This window comes from Chelonia mydas, chromosome 4, assembly GCF_015237465.2.
Source record: "Chelonia mydas isolate rCheMyd1 chromosome 4, rCheMyd1.pri.v2, whole genome shotgun sequence".
NCBI classification, from domain to species: domain Eukaryota; kingdom Metazoa; phylum Chordata; order Testudines; family Cheloniidae; genus Chelonia; species Chelonia mydas.
This window is the reverse complement of record NC_057852.1, coordinates 14,354,056-14,370,106: the sequence shown is the minus strand read 5'-3', so window position 1 is coordinate 14,370,106 and position 16,051 is coordinate 14,354,056. Positions and strand designations below refer to the sequence as shown.

Genomic DNA, 16,051 nt, shown 5'->3' with positions numbered 1-16,051 from the left:
CAACAGCTGAAACATCATTAAAATAATGTGATTAGCTAAAGGGCTTCTCCATTCAGCTTGAGGGGTTCTCCACGAAAAGTTTTAGTTCAGCTGTGTAGGTTTTTTAAACGCCATAGTTAGTGACTGACTTATTGAAATTCCTGCTTTCCCAGAGTCGTCTTCTGGATTAGCCTGTGAAATACTGCCCATATGTGCCGGGCACCACCGAAGAAGAGCAGTGTATCTCGGGCAGTCCCTGCCCCTCTTCTGTGTTCAGTGTTTTTGGTTTGTTTTTTGCAGTAGCACCAAAGGCCTCAGTCAGAGTCAGGACCCCTTTGCGTAGGGTGCTGCAGAAACGCCTAGGAAGAGACTGTTCCTGCCCCAAAGAATGTAGGCCAAGATTTTGAAAAGTGATGAGTGATTTTTGGGGAGCAGGGGAATCCAGGGGACTTGTGCTTCTAAGTCACTTATGGCCATGTTTCACAACCTTTTCGATACCGGGGACTGGCGCCGGTCCACGGGCAGGTTGTTGAGAAACATTGACTTAGGGTAGGTCTACGCTGCAGCTGGAAGCATGCCTCCTGGCCTGGGTAGACAGACCCTCGTTAGCTCTGCTCAAGCTAGTGTGCTAAAAATAGCAGTGTGGATGCTGCTGTATGGGCGGTGGCACAGATTAGCCGCCTGACTTCAAGTCTGCCTGACTAACGGGTCTGTTCTTGGGTGGCTGGCCCAAGCCACTACAGCAACGGGTCCATATAAGTACTTTAGACAGACAGACAATGCTAGATTTCAAACCACTTAAGTTGTCAGTACAGGATGGGAAGGCAGATGTGAGACCAGAATCTCCAAATGTGCTTGGGGCCACCCTGCGTCCAACTGCCATAGCTTCCCCCTGCACACGCTCCTGCCAGCTGGCGCTGTCAGTAGCAGCAGCACTGAGGTAAGGCCTCAGTTTCCCAGTACTCTCCCAGAACCTGCAGACAAATGCCAGGGAATGAAGACCTACCATCTTGCTGCCCTTTCCCCCCTAGGAGCCCAGTGCTCCATAGCACCACGCAGGAGCTGGGAAGCCAAGTGCTCACCTGGCCCACTGTCCCTGGTGCATGTGGCTGGGATGGGAGGAATTAGGTCCCCTCACTGAGAGTGAAGGAAACTGTTGACTGACTCCACTTGCTTCATGGCTCCATGCAGGGCTCTGGGAAATACACTTACTGTGCTGACCCGAAACTTGGAAACCTCACTGTGGTGGTGGCTATTTATTGTCTGTATTAGTGCCAGAGTGGGAGATGTGGGAATTGAGTTTGGGACCCCATGTGCTAGGCACTGTACATTTCCTCCAGAGGACTTACCGTGTAAATAGAAAAGACCGCCAAAATGTAGGAGAGAGGCAGTGATGCTATTTGTATTTTACTGAGGGGGATCTGAAGCACATAAAAAATTAAGTAACGTGTCCAAGGTCACACAGGAAATGTGTAGTGGAATAGGGAATTGAATCCAGGTCTTCTAATTTCTAGACCAGTGATTTAACCACAAGAAGGTTATCCTGCCTCCCTGGAAGGCAGCGTCTCTGCTGTTGTGTTGCTGGCAACCACATTCAGACTCTGAGGAGGAGTGTGCATGTGAGTTTCGCTCAGTGTAGTGCATGACCACGATAGCCTTGTGCTAGTACAAGAGGTAGAAAGTATAGCTGGTCATCACCAAAACAGTCAAGCCGACGAGACACGTCGTGCTACCAGATGCACATTGTAAACAAACTGACCTAGTAGAAATAATGTTTGTACATTAATCTCTTTCACTTCCTGTAATCGGAGGGGAGGCTTGTAACAGCAGTTGGTTAAAAATATGTCCAGTGGAAGTGTGATTTTTCTAGTTGACTGTGCCCCTTTAGAAGTTCAGTGTTAAAATGTTCGATGTCTAATGACCTCAATGGTCAGATCAGAAGAACGTGTTCGATTTAGCAACGCATAGAAAGAGTAGCAGGAGTGGTTACGATTGAGATGATTTAATTTTTTTAGGCTGTTTCTGCTGAGGACTTGGATCTTTTTAGAAGGTGCTTGGGGGAAGGGTTCAAAATGGATCTTAAGCACCGATTTGCAGTTGTCCCATCATTGAACTTGCTGCAAATGAATTAAGAAAAGCTTTGCACGCTGCTGCAATGCTTAGCTGGAACAGAAAATATGTTAATGATATCTCTTCACTCACGCGGCTTTCATTTTAAAAGAGTAGGTTAAGGATAAATGGGCCTGATCCACCAAAATGACATACCCTCCCAAACATCAGGCCTTGAGCTTCCTCCCCGAGGCTCTGACTTGTCAAAGCACGTACACATGCGTTTCAGTTTCTCTATTCAGCAAAACACTTAGCCACATAGATGGTTAGGGTTGGAAGAGGCCTCAGGAGGTCATCTAGTCCAACCCCCTGCTCAAAGCAGGACCAACAACTAAATCATCGCATGTTTAACCTAGTGGCTCTCAACCTTTCCAAACTACTGTACCCCTTTCAGGAGTCTGATTTGACTTGCATACCCCCAAGTTTCACCTCATTTAAAAACTACTTGCTTCCAATATCAGACATAAAAATATCTCAGCACACTATTACTGAAACATTGCTGACTTTCTCATTTTGTTTGTGTGAAATTTTAGCTTGTTCCGACTTTGCTAGTGCTTTTTATGTAGCCTGTTGTCAAAAGAGGCAAATACCGAGATGAGTTTATGTACCTCCTGGAAGACCTCTGCATAATCCTGGTTGAGAACCGCTGGCGTAACCTGTTTAGCAAAGTTTAATGTGGGCTGTTTTGCTGAAACACAGTCCTAGCCAATCTCTTATTTTCAGTCCCAGTGCCCTGGACAAACAAACAATTCCATTTTCCAGCCATCCCCTGATGGAATCATTGATTCTTACCCTCAGAGTCTAGCCAAGGGAATGTCTACACTGCCGTTAAACACGTGGGGCTGGCCCAGATCAGCTGACCAGGACTCAAGGGGGTTGGGCTGCGGGGCTGTAAAATTGCAGTGTGCACATTCAGACGGTCTGGAGCCTGAGCTCTGGGACATTGTGAAGGGTGAGGATCCCAGATCCTGGGCTCCAGCATGAGCCTGAATATTTACCCTGCAATTTTACAGCCTGAACCCTGTTAGCCCAAATTATCTGACACAGGCCAGTCGCGGGAGTTTAACTGCAGTGTAGACATACCCTTGAGAGTGAAATCTTGAAGTCAGCAGGACTAGGATTTCACCCTCAGGTTCTTACTGCTGAGCAGAATGCTTAAATCAGCTTTTTTTCCCAATCTCTCTACTTTCTGGAGCAGCTCTCCAAAAGGACGACATAGTGCTAATTAGGGATTCATATCATGGTTTCATGTCTCTCGATTGCTTGTTTTTCAAGCAGGATCTCCTCCCTTGCCTCCATTCCCTAACCAGTCTGCCAAAGCCTCCCCAGACTTACTGGGACAGGTATACTTCTGGGTTTCTTTTGCCTATGAATTCCGTGAACTACCATGCAGTGCCTAAAATCTCCCTCTTTCTTTAATAATTTTTTTTAAAAAAAAGTCCTGTTATTATTTCATAGTAACCTCAAAACTGCCAGGGGCAGCAGTAAATATAAAGGGCTAGATTGTCAAAAGGACTCAGCGTTGGTCTATCTCGACTGTCACTGAAGTCGATGGTAAAAATCAAAATTAGACTAAGACTGAGCATTTTGGAAAAACGTGTCAGAACGGCTTGGTGTCCGACTGATTTGGGAGGCTGCATAGTAGGCCACACTACGAGCGTGTGCTGATCTCTGCACTTCCCACTGCTTTCCCACACCCCCATCGTTCTTTTAGTTGTCTTGCCCCTGCCAAAAACGGGCACAGCCCCCAGTGGAACCATGGCGGCAGCAGTCACATGAAAACGGACATGCTGCTCCAGGAGATTTCCTGCTGCTGTCACTGGGGAAGTGTGATGCGCAGGACTAGTGGCTCGGGTACAGGCCTGCCACGCAGGAGTCCCTCTTGGGCTAATTTAATAAATGCAGCAGAAGTGTGTGCAGTCCAGTGCTAAACCAAAGCCTGTGCTCGTAGATTTCTACCGCCAGGAAGATACAGGAAAGCAGCCAAGAGATGCTTTTCTTTAATTAGACTTCTACTGCAGTGTTTTCCCACCTAAGAAGTCAAAAGTAATTGATTACGTTGACTACGTTATTTAGCCTACAAACTTACATTTTGTTGCCTAGACAATGCCTGTTTTATTGCGCAGTGGGTATTCTCACATCCTGAGTGGTGCAATTATGGGATGTAGGTGGAGAGATTAGAAGAATAACCTTCAGGCTCTAAGGAACTATTTTTAGTCTGAAGCTATAGCTGTACTTTCAGGGAAGACACATAAATGAGAATAACTCTGGCAGTTGGCTGATCAGGGAGAAGCTGGTTAGTAAAGTCCCTCTGGCACTCAGATACAACGGTGATGAGCACAGTATAAGACCTTAGGTCCAGTCCTGTCTTGTTTTAAAGAACAATTACTGGAAACATATAAATAAAACATCTAAACCCCCATTAGGCTCTTGTGTGTTTTTGGCACTTTGTTGAGTTTCTAGAGGCACTGCTAAGATTGTGACTGAAATCTCAACACTTCTTTCCTTCCTTGTGTCTTAACCCTATGTCACCTCATCTAGCACTGCTCCTGTCTTTTAGGCTTTATCTGTGCTTATGCTGACCGCAGCCAGTATTCTTAAAAGTACCTTTGAGGACAGGCCTTCTGGTTACCCAACCTTAGATGGAATGCAAAGACCAGAATTTTTCTCCCTGTTTCTGATCTGATCAGATCAGAAAACAGGGTTTCCACCTCTGGGGCTGCCCCAAATTGATTATCCCCTTATGTAACAGTCAGCAGTGACCATTATTGTAAATGAAACTAATTTTATTTGGCATTGGAAATAGGAGAAAATATGAAGAATGTATAAGTATTCTTTCTCTCTAATATGTGTACACACGTGCGCATGGGCACAATCTGACCCTGGAGCAGGGTTAGCTCTATTGGCTAAACTTTAGGGCTTGTCTTCACTAGAAAACTACATTGAGTCAGAATATAGCCAGGAGGCATGTGCCATATGTGATTGCTTCAGGTTCTTCCTCTCTCACCGCTTCCATGTCCCTGGTATAACTTGAGAGTCACTGTTTGTTGTCCGTTGGCATCTTGTATTCGGGTGTGAGATCCCTTCAATATAAAGGACATTGTCTGAGTAATGCACAGCATAATCACCACCTGGCCCCTACATGGGTCAGAGTTCAGGTTCTTGGGATTGATTCTGCACTGCCCAGCACTTGGCACGGTCATGTACCCCTGGGTAAAGTGAGTGCAAAATGGGTATAAAGTCTTGGTAGCATTTTATACCCACTTTACACTGTGGTACATGACTACACAAGGGGCTGGGCAGTGGAGAATCAGGCTCCTTGTACTGTGATTATGCATATTCCTACGTGATGGGAATAACACCTCTGTTTGTTATGTGGATAGTACAAGATTGATGGTGTCCTTAACAATTCATTCTCTTGCTATTAAAGTGCCTGGGTTTTATAAATGACGTAGTAGAGTAGGTAGCTACATTGCTCTCAGTTTAACTGACTTTATTAGAAAAGTTTTATTTTGCTTTGTTTTTTGAGTAGCCTAAATTTTAGCCCTGACACCACAAGTGAGGGTGACAAAGAAAAGGGAGACATGGAACAAGGAAGGATGAAGATTACAGCAATATGATCACACAGTGACTTAGGGAGTTGCATGTGCCAAGTGCATGGTTGTGTTTCAGAGAGTAGTGGTCCATTTATTTTGATCCTGTTTGCTGTTCATGCCTTCAGTATCATTTAAAAAGGCACCCCCATCCCTAGGGAGCAAACATCTGCTGGGAGAATGTCTGTGAGCATGTTGTGTCTCACCATAGATGGTCTTTCTGCATACTTGATATTGATGGAAAGATATACATCTTAATACTTTCATCCACACACCAGGTACAGTTGGCAATGTTAGAGTCAGAATCATAGAAGTGTAGGACTGGAAGGGATCTCAGTAGGTCATCGGGTCCAGACCCTGCACTCAAGGCAGGACTATGTAATAACTAGACCATTCCTGATTCCTCCATTGCTGATGTGCTACATCACTGTGAAGTGAGGCATGGCAATGTGTCTTACCCCAGAAGTTGAGAAAACATTGGTTACAAATACTAACAAGCCTTTCAATGTTTGCTGTGCCTATAACCTCCAACTTGATACTCCCCAGAAATTAGTGCACAAACTAGTTTCAAATCCGCGTTGTGAAACGTGGCTTTGCTAAATCCCTGTTGCACAGCCCCACAGGGAGCAAGTTGCAGGTCCTGATTCCTGAGCCGCTATGATTTCCTCACGACTCCTCCTTGGGGAGAATGGGATCACTGTGAGAGAGATGGGGTTTGATGTCTCTTACGGGTTTGATGTCCTGTGTGCTATGGAGAAGGAAGCATGTTGCATGGAGAAAGAGACCTGGGAAGCAGGTATTCCTTCGTGCTGCTTGATCAGAGGCACTAAGTTTCCGAGTCTGCTCCTCCCGCCAGCAGCGGGTCTGTCCCTGCTGGATTCTCCTCAGGGCCAGCCTGCAGGAAATGCTGTGCTTCCATGCACCAGTGGACCCTGCTCACTACCTCTCCCCAGCCCTTCCTGGCAGTGTAAAGCCTTCTGGAATTTACAGACTAGCTAGAACCAGGGCCAGAGTTACACCTTACGTGCCCCTCGGCACACCATCTTCAGGGCCCCCCTGCCTACAGCTGACCTTCATGTTTTCCTTAAAAAATGAAACTTTTAACCCACTTTCGACTTTTAGGCGCCCCTAGGCACGTGCCTACTGTACCTAATTGGAAATCCAACCCTGGCTAGAACTGAGTGAGAGAATTCCTTGACGACCTCAGCAGAGCATGTCCTGACTCCTGTGTATGTGTTGATTCTTCCAGCATTGCTTTAGCAAGCAGGGAATTATTTAGCAGCCTAAATTTAAAACGAGCAGAGATTTGGTTAGGGGAATTAGCATAAGCCTCATGTTTTTCCCATGCATTTAATGTTTTCCTGCTTATAAATATTAAAACATGCTGTTTGCATGTACTCTGGGGCTTTTGGGAGGCAATGAGGCCAGATCCTCAACTGGTGTAAATTGTCATAGCTCCATTAAAATGAATTTCTCCACTGAAGTCAGTGGAGCGCCACTGACTCACAACAGTTGAGGATTTGGCAGAGTGGTGTTTATGGTTTCTCTAAGTACATATTCCACATTAACAGTGTATTTATTTAGCTTGAAACTCCCATGCAAAGTTTGGTTCCGAGAGGAAGGTATTCTGAGCCAGAGGAAGCGGGGAATGGAGTCCATCAAGTTGGCAGTTGTTCTGGTGGGATAAAACTTTAACTGTGATGGCTTGATTAAGAAATAATGGATGTCTGCTTGGTTATGGAAGCATCAGAGGATACTTTAGTTGCATAGCTAAAGTACTACCTGCAATGACATCTGTTCGGGTTGGGCTGCGTTTATTTTCATGTTTAAATAATGTGGCAGGAATAAGGGAAATGTGTCTATTATTAGGGTAAGGATGGGGGAAGAACAACAGTCCTTGCCTAACATCTGCTGCCTTTTAAATATAATAGTTATGTACAGTTCGATTTTTTTAAAAATATCACATAGACATTTAAATACAAGCTGAGTTTTTGTTTTGTAACGTACATGAATTCATTGAGGGTATGCATGGCTGTTCTTGTCCCCTAAATTTAATGGATTAGCTGGTCTTGTCCCCTAAATTACCATCCTCGCCTTGACATACACACCTTTGCATATCATTTGTAATTTTGCGCAGACCCTCACAGATAATATTTCATACTCACCTGCACATTAAATGAGAAATTCTGCTCGTTGGACTCACTCTGGCAGGTGTTATGCCAACAGAATGCTGGGAGATTGTTAGTGAGTGAATCCGTTAACATGTGAAAGCGGGGTGGGGAAAAAGTGTATGTTTCCAGAAGCCTTTTATTCACCCAAATGCAAACAGATTTTCATTGGGCTTCCAAAGGGCATGCCGGCGATCTCGGGCAGATACATCCCTGCCAATTATGAAGAGTAGCTTTTGCTCAGCCTGCGCCTCTCTGGGGGGGAAAATGGTCTCACTTGGGCTGAGACCAACCATGGCAAATCTCAGACCAAAAGGCAAATGGTTGAGAAAGTTTTAAAAACAACTGAAGAAGATTCCATCGGGGAGATGATTAGGCAGACCTAACTGTAGGCATCACTGTGTGCCTTTAAAAAAAAAAAAAAAAAAAAAAAAAAAAAAAGTTTGTAATTACACAGAAAAAAGGAAATAACTCCTGCAGCACATCAATGGAAGAATCACCTGAAAAAAACTGAACCCTCAGGAAAACTACTCAGCATATAATAATTTCTAGACTGTTTTCCAAATTATATATTTATGAAATTATAAAACTCCTGCAGCTCCACTGGAGAGTGGGTGGGTGAGTAAATAAATGAGTGTGTGTGTGGTTGGTTGGTTTGTTCGTTCGTTCCCAGTCGCAGAGCTGCAAGAGTTTTGCATTACAGGGACCGCAACAGGACAGTACAACAGTTGTGGGAGAGATGGGAGTATTGTGAATGTCTCTGCCAATCCTGCCATTTCGAGCAGCTTCACCTCGGCTTGTTAGAGGGCTTTGTGTGCTTTCTGGGGCGCAAAATGGGGATACTGATACTGACTTCCTCTGTAAAGCCCTTTTAAGATCTACTGCTGAGACTTGCTGTAGAAGAGCAAGGAGTCACTACTAGAATGTGATTTAATAGGACTGTTTGCAGATCCTCCAAAGGTTTGGGATATGGATTAAGATCTAGAAGTTTGGATGTTTATCCAAAACTAAGGAGGCAACACGCGCAGGAGACCTTTGATCCTCCAGCGTCGCTAGCCAGCCCGTACTCGAGAACTGGTAAACTGGGTCTTCATTAGAGGAAGGGCAAGGGGCTTGCTCCCCCTTTCTGGTGTGTCTGGGGGAGACTGGCAGGTGTTTGAACAGCTGCATGAGACATCTCCCCTTCTCTCGTTCCTTCAGCAATAGAAAGGGACTTTTCCTCCTCTGCATTCCATGGGAACACATGAATCCTTCCCCTTCTTTCTCCTGCTCTGCCTTCTCCCACCCCAGTCGTCCTGCTTCTCTCCTCTCTGAAATTCTCACTCATTGCTTTCTCCCCCAATTTTTACCTCTGCTCTCTCCCCAGAGTTAATGGTGTCTCTGGTCCCTTCACCCCTTCCTTCCCCAGAGTTGAATGTGCCTTTGTTCTCCTTGGTCCCTTAAAGTCATGGGGGAAATAGGCCACATCTCTTTCCCACCCCCCATAGGATAAGCCTATGGGTGGATGCTGCAGCTGTGTTGCACTGGCTGCTTCTAACAGCTGCTCCCGTCCTGGCTGCCTTTTTGCTATTCTTTGCCCTGCACTGAGACCGCAGAGGGCATTGTGGAGAGTGGAGGGCAATTGCCAGCTAGCCTCCTGCTTGCTTCAGCACTCCACCCTAGGGGCTGGGGCCAGCAGAGCAGTTACAAAAAACTCCTGCAGTAGCTGCCACAGCTCCCAGTGGGTCAGTGAATGGGATGGCTCTGGAAAGTTGGGATTGGGGAAATCTGGGTTATCAGCATCACGGCTCTGCTCCTAAAAGTCCAAGGTAGGCTAATAGAGTGCTCCATCCTTCCATTAACGCTTTCCCACTGTGCCAAGGACAGAAGGATATATACTATGCAAATACTGACTGGTTCTACAAAGAGGTAGAAGTGGGTCATATTCCCCGTTGGTGCCCTCAGATCCTGCAGAATGTAGGGTTTCATTTGTTAAAAGTTTCTAACCTTTACGGTTGCAATGAAAACTTCAAGGTGACCTGATGCAGTGCAGTCTTCCTGAAACTAGAAGTTCAGAGAAACTATAGCCCAAAGAGGCATGACCTGTCCCCATTCATCCAGAAGCATCTTGGCTCTCCACCCTAATGGTAGCATTGCTAACTGTTTTAGTGGGGAGAACTGTCTGACTTCTTTTAGCTTGTGGGGGGAAACATACTACCACTGTGGGTGTTTTTTCCCTGTCTTACCTCTGCTTGACAGTTGTGAGTGGGTCGGGGTGGGTCATACAAAGAACACTGTGCGTGTCTATACTCAGTAGATAAAATAACATGGCTATACTAGATATTGGCTGCAAAGAAGTGTTGGTGATATGTTCAGGTGGATGTTCTAAGATCATGGAAGTGTAACAGGAGAGGGGCTAAAACTGGATTAGTTTGATTATGTAGTCATATTAATCTGCCTAATGAGAGAACCCATTTTTTTCCCTTTCCCTCTCTGCCGCAGCTGAAGAATAAATTTATGAAGAAATTGCCCCGGGATGCTGAGGCCTCCAATGTGTTGGTTGGTGAGGTAGACTTCTTGGAAAACCCTTTCATTGCCTTCGTCCGGCTGCAGCAGGCAGTTATGCTGGGTGCTTTGACTGAAGTCCCCGTTCCTACCCGGTAAGAGAGCCTCCCCCAGCATGCAACATAAATCAGAAAAGTGTTTTCACCTTTAAAATAATGACACCATCCCAAAAGGGAACCTTCTCCATTGCTTTCCATAATGTAACTTGCAGTGGATTTATATATTTTTACCAAGACTGTCAGAACTATGCTAACGGATCACCCCTTCTGCTGCTTAATCAAATTGGGATCTTGGATTTATTGAAATATCTAATCTATAAAAATAATCTTTAATCTATGAATATACATAAGCACATACTAATGTAACACTAAAGGGACACAATTAACTTGAAATCTGGCGGGGGGAAAGAAAGAAAGAAAGTACTACGCTCATCCTTGAATTCCCTGATACTTTTTTCTGGTTTTATAAGTACATTTTCTTCCTCTTAAAAATGCTTGTCTCTCCCTTGTTATCTCAAAGAACCCTACAAATAAAAGGGGGACAGTGAAACTGATAAGATGCAAAGGGTGAAATCCTGGCATTATTAAAAAAAAAAAAAAGTGCTGTCCTATATGAAAAGTGAATAAATTGGACAAAATCTTTCAATAATAGTCATTGTAGGTGTTCCTTGTTATTAGAAGGAGTGCAGATTTTTCAGGCAGAAGTGTGATTTTTTTTTTTTAAAGTAACCATGTCCCTTTTTGTGTTAGAAAATGTAAGCCCTGATCCTGTAAATGTGAACATACTTAACTTCAAGTATGTGGATGAGATTGCTCATACGTTTAAAATAAAGCATATGCATAAACATTGGCAGGATCAGGGCCATTAACTCTCAAAATGGAATATATGACAGTTAAGGGTCTATTCATACGCATAACAATACAGTCTTTAATTATGCAGTTACATACTATTTCTCTATGCAATATACGGCAATGTCACTTTCAAAAAGTGTAGAACCTTAGATACATGTGCTGCATTTTTTGTGTATTCCAGACAGAAACCTGAAAGTAATTAGTATTAAAAGTATATAGTAAAATGTACTTAAATTACCAATGAAGCATAATAAAATTATAATCAAAAGAGTTACAATCTGCATACAGATTGAATTGCAGTTAAATCATAATGTTCTTTTTCAATTCCACCTCACTAGCAGAGGTGTTTCATTAATATACATTACTGAGAATACACAATTACTACTTAATACCATTACATATTAGCACCTGACAACATACAAGTGTTTTAATATCAATTTTCAGATTTAGGTTACATTGACTGTAAATACTGAATTTGAAATGTCCTGATAACTTTTAAAGCATTAGTGTGCAAATACCTATTTTTACGTGGACATTTAAAATTTTTTAATGTGCATCCACTGTATGATGCAAGTAATATTTGCACAGTGCTGAGAAAGTCTGAGGATATATATATCATATGAAATGTCATAAGAGGAGACATAAAGTACTCACATGAGCAAAGAATAACAAACTATTAAGACACAAGATAAAACTGATATGGGAAGATAAATCTGTCAAAAGTCCACAGGTCTAAAGTTTATAAACTTATATTACTAACATCAGAAATACACAGAATCAAAATGGCCCATATTCAAGTTAAATAATGATGGGTAAGTGGCAACTTGTCAGTAATGGTCATGAACAGGGCTCAAAGAGATTTACCTGTGTCTGATGTTCAGGTAACATTGCTTATTAACAATGGTGCAGTGTGCATGTCTGAAATCTATTTCACTGGAGCATTAGAATGGAAATGCTAAGAAATGTTTGAGTATGTTTAATTTGTTTATATTATGGGGTATTTTTTAAAGAATAGATTGGGAAAAATAGGGTGGATTATTTTTAGCAATAACTGTTTTTGCTGTCTCAGCATTACTGGGTGCTGTACATTTCAGTACTTCAGTCACTAGCCTGATCCTGCTTTTATTTTTTTTTAAATACACGTCTGATTGTCTCTCAGTAGAGGTAAAATTAGACATCCTTTGTTCTGATAGTGAGAGCCGAGAAGTTGGAGGTAGAAAAGCTTAATAACCTCATGAAATTATTCCAGAGCATTATTGAAAACAATACGTCCTTCCATGTTAACATTTTTTCCAGGAAATAATATTATCCATTTGCTGTCCTCCAAACCAAATGGTAGTTGTAATCAGAGTAGGGAGGCTCATTAACTTGCTTCTGTGAGGAATGAGGAGCCATTTGCAGTGGTTGCATCCTGTGAAATCTAATAAAGGAAATCCCAGAAGAGCCCACACTGGCTGTGATGGACTAGCTCATCATTCAATCGTTTGTTTTAACCTCCCTGTGCAGTGAGCATGTCTGCCGTAAAGTGCACTTCAGAACTCTCAGATCCTAAAAGGTGCAATAGGTGGGACGTTTTTCTTTTTTTTTAGGTTTCCCTTTTATGTTATCTGATAAAGACCGCAGCCAAAACTTTCAAATGTACGTGCTCAAACTTAGACCTCCTCAAGCCATATTTAGTCTCCTACGTAGAGTGGCCTAATTTTTCTGAGGAGTTAGGCTGCAGTTGTACCTACACAGCAATGTAAGCCTAGGGTTAGTGAGACTCGAGTCAGCTGACCTGTATCAGGGAACCCCGGGGTTGAGCTTCTATATTGCATTATAACCTTAGGTTAAGGATTTTCTGACCCATCTCAAACCTAGGGTGCTGGTGTCCATACTGCAGTGGACAGACCCAAGTCAAAGTAACCCTGTCTGGACTTGCATTGCTTTGCAAACATACCCTCTCACGGACTTCAAATGTGGTATGGAGTACTGCAGCCTAAGGCCAGTTGCTGATTGCAGTGGGAGCTGCAGCTGCTCAGTGCCTCTAAAAATCAGTCCATTTCTATTTAGGAGGCTAAACATGGAGTCAGAAGCTTAATTTTAAGCTCCCAGATTTGAAAATGTTGGTCTAGAACTGTGAGCGATGATTTATTTGGGGTGTCTGTATAATTTTGTAATTGGAAATTTATTTACCAGATGACCCACTCATTGCTTCTTATGCTCTTAATTAATTAGCCTATTTTTCTTGAGCATCCATAAATATGCTGAGTGCTTCTTAGACCCAAGTGATTGCCCCAAGGAGTTTACAGTCAAGGATGCTGTCTCATCCTGCTCCACTGAACTCGATGGGAGTTGGATCAGGGCATAAACTGAGGTCTGACACAAGTAGTGAAGGTCATAAACAACAACCTGGGGGAAAGCAAGGGAAAAGAAAAAGTTCCTAATAATAAGATGACATAACATGGCTACTTAGAAAAGTATGTTAGACATCTTGGTGCTTCCACTTTCAAAGCAACAACAAAGCAAATTAATCTTGATTCCCATGGACAACATATCAGCTGTGACTTTTCAAGGAGGCAGGGGGCATTCGTTGAGGAGGAGGATGCAAGCACCAAAGTCTTATGGCTTACAGGTAGGCTTTGCACTGAGCTCTCCACAGGGTGAAAAGCTAATCTCTGCACCCCTTTATCCTCATTCCTTTTCTTCATGTTGCTTTGGAAATGTAGAACAAACACATTTTACTGCATGGGTTATTTAGACTGTATCGGGCAGACTGATTGCCTGTTATGTATTGACTCTGTATTCCTTTTTTATTGCTTCTAATTGTTGTTTGGTTTTGATTTCAGAATAATGTTTAGTTGCAGAGCAGCTGATGCTTAATGGAAATCTTTGAAAGATTTTCTATTTAGAAATCATTCTGCCTAGGCTTCGTTACTAAGAATATTTACATGAAAACAGAACTTTTGTTTAAAAGCAAGTAGCAAGAGCCCATGAGCTCTGACTGAACAAAGACCCTGTTCTTATGCCATCTTAACATCCTTGGCAATAAAAAACAGGGGAATTGAAATCCAGGTAAGGAACTGTAAGTACAGCTGTTTTGCAATAGAATGTTTTTCAGAGTTTTCCATGAGGCATCATCAGCCCTTCACCCTGTGCTGTGTCTGCCCATTACAGTTTGGATTTCCCAGGCTTTTAAAATCGTGTCTATTCTGCTCATTGTTGTCTCTACTCATTAATTTTAAGTCTACAGTGCTATGAATTTCTCACTTTCACAAGCACTTATTTACCACATTTACGCTAATGACTTGGGGTGGGTCTTAATGAAGCTTCTAGACTAAAATTCTGCAGATTACCTTCAGATCTCCCCCCTCTGCTTCATTAAGATGGGGGGAGATGGTCAAGAAACACCAAGAGAGGAGTTTTAAGGTATCTGGGCGGGGGTTATCAGTACAGAACTGCATAGTCGAATTTGTGATTCTGCAGCACCATTATTATGCCTTGAAGCCTCAACTGAAATCTAGTGACTTGTTCAAGATCACACAAGAAACTTGTGGCAGTCGAACCCTGATCTCCAGACGCCCAGTTCATTGGTTAATAATGAGATCGTCCTTTTCTTTGGCCTGATTTTTTTTTATTTATTTATTTTTTTTTAAGTGTAGACACAATTTGTGTGTTTTGCTCATTGTTCAGAATATCAGCCTCGTCTCAATGACTGTAGCTCACTGGAACTTTTCCAGGTTTGGGGCATTCTCTGGGGAATCCTGACTCGTGGCAACAAGGGTTTACATTTCTCGGTCTCTGCTGCTGTATAACACCATGCAAGCAACCGGCTGGGTGGCATGTTGACAAGGTGCCCAAACAATGAATCTTCATGTGTGGTGAAGGAGGAAAAAACAAACGACTTCACCTGTCTGGAGTTCTCATTTCCTTCTCCCAGAGATCAACAACAAATAGTGCCCCAGCCATCAAGCAGTGTCCAGTCCAGCGTCCATCGGTTTCTGATGGAAAACTAACCCAGCTGGCCTTTCCCTTCCGCTAAGGAGGCATGTGCAATCACTTTGTTGATCAAGGGAACAAAATATATAGCAACAGTGAAACAAACTAGAAAACAACACCCTTTTCTGAAGTAACTGCCTTTAATCCTTAAGGAAATCCCTGCGTTGGCTTTTTCCTGCTTTGGCGGGAGAGGGGTTCTCCCCATGTGTGGGCAGTCCTGGCTTTCAGCCTGTGATACTTCCTGCTCTGCCATGGTTTTTTATATATGGAGTGCCCAGCCTCCTGGATTAGCAGCTACCACACAGGGATTGCAGGCAGGCTTGGCCCAAGGACAGTGTGGCTCGCTCTGGCCTCAACCCAGTGTGGGGTCTCTACACCTCATCACAAGTACATTTCCCCCCCCAAATTGAACTCTGATGCTTGTTTATGCCATTTAGTAGAGATTTCGGTCCACATTCTTTAGCATAAGCAGGCATGGCACCTGACCCCTCGTGTATCCCTCTAGCAAGCTGGGTTTAATTTCGGCACCAAAATCTCTGGTGTTGACTGCCACTGAGATGCACGAGGATTGTGTCCATTTACATCAAGCTGAGTTTGGTCCTTAATCTCTTGCTAGAGAGCAGTGCAGTAATATGGCTGTTGTGCCTTTGTTTGACCCCTTTTCCAGACCGAATGGATTTACAGTGCGCGTAGTGTGCTTGATTTGCGCTGCTATGTAGTGTTTCTTCATGAAACCCAGGGTGAGACACAGGATTTGCTGAAAATTGTCTTTTTTGCAATAATTCCCATGCTCTGCTAAGTAAACTGAAATCCTAAAAACAGGTCTTCT

At 43.3% G+C, this 16,051-nt stretch overlaps 1 protein-coding gene across 13 annotated transcripts in view; it reads left to right on the top strand.

Moving 5' to 3' along the window:
• SLC4A4 (solute carrier family 4 member 4) overlaps positions 1 to 16,051 on the top strand; it is a 257,343-nt gene that overhangs the window by 158,520 nt on the left and 82,772 nt on the right. For all 13 annotated transcript variants that reach the window (XM_043545163.1, XM_037896687.2, XM_043545166.1 and 10 more), the window contains one exon: positions 10,331 to 10,488. In XM_043545163.1, the coding sequence (XP_043401098.1) occupies positions 10,331 to 10,488 (158 nt within the window). The remainder of the gene's footprint in view (positions 1 to 10,330; positions 10,489 to 16,051) is intronic.